Here is a 6,740-nt window from a genome sequence, read left to right as displayed (position 1 = left end):
TAAACTAAAGAGGAAATCATTAAAACATATGGTGATGAAGAGGTACAAATTTATCATTTCTTGTGAGATACTGACCATAGTAATAAAATTGACATAACAAACAACATAATAAAAAGCCAAGACTTTCAAATGAAAAAGCCTAATTTATTTGGTACAGTAGCCAAAATACACTCTAAAGTTTATGCAAAATGAGATGTGCACCATGCTCAGGCTGAAGAGTAATAATAAAGGAAGGAGCATGAGTATAGGAAGGTGAAAACTCTAAAGAAAATTGTCTAAGGATCATAGACACAGCAATTTTAGCTTCTAATAAACCAAAGTTTTGTCCAATACAAAGTCTTGGACCCCATCCAAAAGGCAAGTAAGAAACTTTGCCATTTGTTGCCTTTGAAACTCCTTCAGAGAATCTTTCTGGTTTGAAATCTCCAGCATCATCTCCCCAAAATTCCTTCTCTTGGTGCATCATTGATACAGGTACTATGAGTTCTACTCCTGCAGGAAGTGTTAGGTCTCCGAGTTTTGTGTCTTTGCGAAGAAATCGAGATAGCATAATAACTGGTGGGTATAACCTTAGACTTTCTTGTAGAATCATTGATACCTGTTTCATATAGAATGATAATTAGTGTACCAAAATCAAGAATAATTAGAGGCAGGTTATACGGGGTGTTCGGCATTGGCAGCTTCTTGAAAGTATAAGCGGTTCTCCTCGCCCTTATGACTGAGAGGGTCACATGATCAATTTCGATTTGACAAAACAAAGAAAGCCTACAATGTGTTGAGTTTTAAAGCACACATTGATTTTCTTTTGTTTTTGTTGAACCGAGATTGATCAAGTCACCATCTCAAATGTGAGGACGACAAGAATTTTGAGCTTCTACTTGTAAAAGCTGTTATCTATCGTTATCGAAATTTCAGACAATTTTCAACAATAAATAAAGTAGTCGACCTATAATATTCCATTATTCAATAATAAATACAGTAGTCACCGTTAGAACTTCACCGTACATCTCGTTTTTCCGGTTGAGACAATGACTAAATAGGTATTGGTTCAACAAAAACCAAGAAAAACAATTTGAATATCGTATATTTGTTTATCGTAGTCGAACTAGTACTGATCAAGCCCATGTCTCAACCACGAGAACATGGAGAATTATGAACTTCTACTTCTAAAATCAAAGCCATAATTAATTCATGTGAAGAGAAAACTTACAATTTTAAGTTGACCAATCTTTTCAAAATCTGGATTTTCATTACCAAACACTTGAAAAGATTCCTCCCTTGCCTTTGCTTGCCATTCAGGATTCTTGGCAAGTAACAATAAAGTCCAAACAAGCAATTCTGCATTTGCTTCTTGCCCTGCCAGATAAAACAGCTTCACCTCATCAACTACATCCCTTAAACTCATTCCTCCACCACCATTACCTTTTTCAGATTCCTTATAATTTGATTCCAAAAGTATGCCTAATAGGTCATTATTAGTAGGTTCCCCAGCTTTTATTGCTTTTAGCCTTCTGTTTATGATTTTCATTAGTGATGTTCTTATTTCTAAGTCAATTGCTTTCATCCTCCTATTGGTATATGTTGGCAGGAACCTACCAAAATAAATAAATAAGCATGATTAGAATCTACAAGTGATATATGCAGTTGGTAGGAACATTACATAATATATGAAAGCAGGTGAAGCCTTACCTGTAACCTGGGATGAAAGCAAACTTAAAAAGGGTCATTGTAAGTGAAATCATTTCTTTTTGAAGTTGAAAAACTCTTTTTCCTTCTTCAAAGCTACTTCCAAAGCCTGCACGTGCTAGGACATCACTTGAAACATTTTGAACAAAAGGCCATATATCTAACTCACAAGGCCCATTTGATGAAGACACTACTTGGTCCAATTTGTTGATCATATCATCACAAGAATGGCAAAATATTGGTATCAACATCTGTGAAAATTTTCAAAAGAAACATAAAACATCCATCGTAATTATACACATATGACCTATGAAGCACAGACACAGACATGGACACATGACACGAACACGTTGACACCAATAAAATTTTAAGAAAATAATCTAATTCAATGTAATAAAAAATGTCGGTGTCGTGTCTGTGTTTGATCCAACACATGTCACTTCAATCAGAAGTGTCGGTGCAACAAAGGATACGACACTTGGTTTATCTTGTTTAAAAATATGGTTAATTCAGTTGAATAAATGATTGCTTACTTCAATTAGTGTCAAAATTATAGTGAATTCAATCACATGATTAACCATTCACAATTTTCAACATAATCAAAATTAAAGATATAGACAGTTGAATCAGCCATAATTTTGCATGTGATTAACCAGATGTCGCAAACTACCTTCATTTTCTCAACATTGAATGCTGGGCTAACAATTTTTCTGTGTTTGGCCCATTTGTCTCCATCATAATTTGCAAAGCCTGATGCTAGAAGCTTGAAAAGTGGACTTGTGTCAGGTTTTTGAAAATCATAAACCTTAGTAGTCATTTCTTTGATTTTGTCTGGTTCCATTATGAATACCCTTGGTCTTGGACCAAGCCACATAAATGAACTCTTCCCTGCATTTATATCATAGTATTCAGATGTACTAGTAATAATTAGCAATACTTATAAAGTACCAATATTTGAAAGAAAAATAAAATGAAAAACACTAAACAAACAGCAAAATCAGTTGTAGGGAGCAATGCTACAAACTCCTAAAAAACTGAGTTAAGTAAGTTTAATAAGACATGGCAAAATAGAAGTTAATAATGAATTTAAGAAGAATTCTTCTTGAGAACCCAAATTTAAATTCTAACTAAAACAATCGTTGATCATACTTTCCTCAACTTCTGACCGAATTATCAGAGATCCATTCTCCATAACTCAAGGGTTAATAAAAATAACATAAAAGAAAAGCAACTAGAAACCAATTGACAATAGTCGAATTTGGTATTGCGACATATCAAGCAAAATCACGTTCAAAAATCACATCAAAGCAAAAGCTAATATTTGTAGCTTCATAATTTTCAAGTTGATCCAACACTCACATAATCTTTTAAAAAATCTATTTGGATTGGTCTGATGGTGTTGACTTAGAACACCTGATGATCTCATCTTTGATTCTCCTCGATACCATTTTTTTTTGGACTAGTTTAACTTCTTAATAAAGAAACTTAAATAATCTTTAACCAGAATTCACTTACATGTGGCCTAATTTCAAACTAGCAAGTCTCATTTTCTTCAAAACATAGAGGAGCATGAATACAAAAAACCAAAAACATAAATACAACCAAAGTAGAAAAGCTTGAATATTGTAGTAACATACCGTATTTAGCAATAGTATGAACAACAAAAGGCAAAACACGAGGAGCAATATCATTAGAGTAAGGATCCATAGGTTTAGACTTAGCTTCTTTGATCATTTTAACCATATCTCTAATATCTCCAACCATGAGTCTATATGAATTTCCTTTTAGACCTTGTTGTTTGAGACGTTTCTCTATCCTTTTTGGTGTGAACCAAATCCAATCCAGTGCACTCCAAATCCACCATATCAACACTGAAGTAATCACAGTGATGATTGCAACTTTTGTTGGCTGCAAATTTAATGATGATAATAATGTTCCTAAGTTTTCCATTGTTTATGTGTGTGTGTGATAGTGCTCAAAGGAAACTCATCGTTGTTACAATATAATGCTACGATAGCTTATAAACAAATATTATTTTTATGATTATATAATGATTATATAATACCACGTGAGCGACCCACGAGAGCCACGCAGTAATAATATAATATATGATATGATACCATGATATAGGTTTGTATAAGGAAAAGAAATACACTTGAACGGTGCAAATTTTTTGTAAGGAAAAAATACTAAAAGTATTCATCACCACAAAAGTAAAAAACACAAAAGTATGATGTCATTTGTTACTGGCGTTTAGCGTAGTATCAGGTCGGTCAGCTAAATAAACTATTTCCCAATTAAATAGTTGTCAATAAAAAAAATAAAAAAAACTGTATATATTAGTCATTAGAAAATTGGGCATGATCAAGGTTCTTTCAGGTTCTTCTTCAAAACCAAAGCGTGTACCTTTTCTAGAGTGGGTAGCTCGTTTTATACGTCGTTAAAGTTGCCATGTAAGAGTGAAATTGTTAGGTGGTTGCATCTTTTTTGGGCTTGTTGTTTGGTTAATCGTTTGATAGTGATCATAGGACCCATATTAACTCTGGGTCTCTTTTCTCTGTCTCGCGGCCTCATGCTAGCATTGGTGGTGGAAAATTGCTTTTAACATAGAATATTTCCTATTGACACAAATAAATGATCAAATTACCACCAGCGGTAGTTAAGTGCCTCTGGTATATGCGTCATGAGTTAACTGCCGCTGGCTCCTCCAGAGGCAGTTAACTGCCGTTGACTTTGCTGCTTTTTATTATAATTTTATGCGTTTCAGTAGAAAAATCAAAATAATCGAAAGTTATTCAGAATTCTACGAAACTTTCCAGACACCTCTATAAAAATACATATAGATGATTTGAAAAGTTTCGTAACATTTCGAATAAGTCTCGATTTTTTTTTTAATTTTTTCGACCGAAACGCGCAAAATCGCAATTGAAAAAATAAAATAAAAAATCGACACGTATTCGGAATGTTACGATACTTTTCACATCATCTATATGTATTTATATAGAGGTGTCTATAAAGTTTTGTAGCATTTCCACAAAGTCTCGATTTATTTTGATTTTTCGACCGAACCATGCAAAATCGCAATTTTTTTCAAGTGCGAGTCCGAAAAAGTGTCCTAAAGGTTGAAATTTTTTATGCTTTTTTGCACTCATGTTTAGAACAAAAAAATAACATCTCCCACAAAAAATTTGAATTTTTCGACAAGGGACGGATTAAATATGAATTTTTAACGCGCCTAAAATTTAAGACACAAAAACATCAAAACATCAACCTAAATATTGAATTTTGAGCTGTTTTTTTGCAGACACCTCTATAAAAATACATATAGAGGATCTGCAAATTTTCTTAGTAATTCGAGTAATCCTCAATTTATTATGATTTTTTTACTGAAACGCGTAACATTGCAATATTTTTCTAACTGCGCGTCCGGAAAAGTTATATAGAGGTTGAATTTTTTCATTATTTTTTGTACACATATTAAGAACATAAAAAAAAAAAAAATTCCGCAAAAAATTAGAATTTTTCGACAACGGATGGATTAAATATGAATTTTTAATGCGCCAATAACTCAAGAAACCAAAACATCAAAACGTCGACCGAGAAATTGAATTTTGATTTGGTTTTTTTGCAGACAGCTCTCTAAAAGAATATATATAGAGGGTCTGTAAAGTTTCGTAGAATTCTGAATAAGTTTCGATTTATTTTGATTTTTCGACTGAAACGCGTAAAATCATAATAAAAAGCATCAAAGGCAGCGGCAGTTAACTGCCTCTAGAGGAGCCAGCGGCAGTTAACTGCCGGCGCATATGCCAGAGGCAGTTAACTACCGTTGGGGATAATTTGGTCATTTACTTGTGTTAGTAGGAATTATTCTATGTCAAAAAAGCAATTTTCTTGTGGTGTAGAGACTGGGCTTGGCCCACTCTAGAACAATTGTCCCTCGCCGTCTCATGGTTGAAGACGAGGACTTTTGATAGTTGAACGTCACATAAACAGTCCAATTTGTCATGTAAATACCATTAGGACATGTCTTGGCAACCGTATCCGGGAAATAATTATTGATGATGTGTAGGATGTGGAAGAAATGACATTGTTTTTTCTAACGAATTTGTGTGGGTTCTTATTATTCTAGTAAGATATTAATTTTTCTTGTTGGATAAGATGTGTTAGTTATTCAGTGATCGCTTCGGGTACTCGTTGTTTGGGTCAGATTTTAGTTAGTTAGTGGACAACATCTCAATCTAATTATGCTTTGCGACTCCGTAGGATCGTGTGTGGTGATTACAGCAGTCAATTGTGTCCCTCACGTTTGCTTTTAATTTTGGTGTGTGTGCAAACAATCTCATGCCTTTAAATGCTTATGAGATGTTTGAACGAGACATTTGCGTTGTTCTTTGAATTGTTAAGAACTGTAGTCTTTGAAACTTCTGGCAAAAAATAGGATTTCAGATTTTGTCCTTTCTTTACACAATCAACACAAGGAGCATTCTTTGGTTTCTCAAGAGTGTGAATCATATCAAGAGGTTCATCTTCTGAATAACCAATGTCTTCACCTTTGTTTATGTTGACACCATAAATCATAGAAGCTAACTTGCTTCTCTCAATGCCATTGATGATAAATTCTTGAAGAGAAATTTCATGCTTATCAAAGTGCTTATCGACTTCAGAAGACTGAGCTTCTCCTAGAATCTGATTGCACAATCTGAGATTCGCAATCTCGGTGTCCAAGCCCTTAACTTTATCAAAAAAGTAATTCATATTGCTTTTTCAATATCTTAAAACGTTTTTATTTACTCTGATAATTTCTAATGAGGTCTTTAACAACAGTGATTAACTCTTCACAATTAAGTTCAAAAAATACATCATCGTCATCTTCTGCATCAACATTAGAGTCTGGATCAGATGATGTTGATGCCATTAGCGCCATATTTGCTTCCTCTTCATCAGAACCAGCATCAAGATTTTCTCATCTTCCCATAAGACTTTTCTTTACTATGTTCTTGAAGTTCTCCTTCTTGGAACTTTCCTTCTCAGACTTGTCCTTCTGAAGATCA

General features: G+C 33.8%; 1 protein-coding gene across 1 annotated transcript; it reads right to left on the bottom strand.

Moving 5' to 3' along the window:
* On the bottom strand, positions 1 to 3,699 carry LOC11434248 (cytochrome P450 72A15). Its single transcript, XM_003605422.4, has 5 exons — positions 3,324 to 3,699; positions 2,357 to 2,574; positions 1,690 to 1,937; positions 1,211 to 1,592; positions 1 to 598 (listed from the first exon to the last, which is right to left on the bottom strand). Exons 1-5 carry the CDS (start codon positions 3,634 to 3,636, stop codon positions 173 to 175), a joined length of 1,587 nt encoding a protein of 528 aa, XP_003605470.1. The 5' UTR covers positions 3,637 to 3,699; the 3' UTR covers positions 1 to 172.
* Between the last annotated feature and the right edge of the window lie 3,041 nt (positions 3,700 to 6,740).

Source organism: Medicago truncatula, chromosome 4 (genome assembly GCF_003473485.1).
Source record: "Medicago truncatula cultivar Jemalong A17 chromosome 4, MtrunA17r5.0-ANR, whole genome shotgun sequence".
Classification (NCBI taxonomy): domain Eukaryota; kingdom Viridiplantae; phylum Streptophyta; class Magnoliopsida; order Fabales; family Fabaceae; genus Medicago; species Medicago truncatula.
This window is presented reverse-complemented; position numbering and strand designations above follow the sequence as displayed.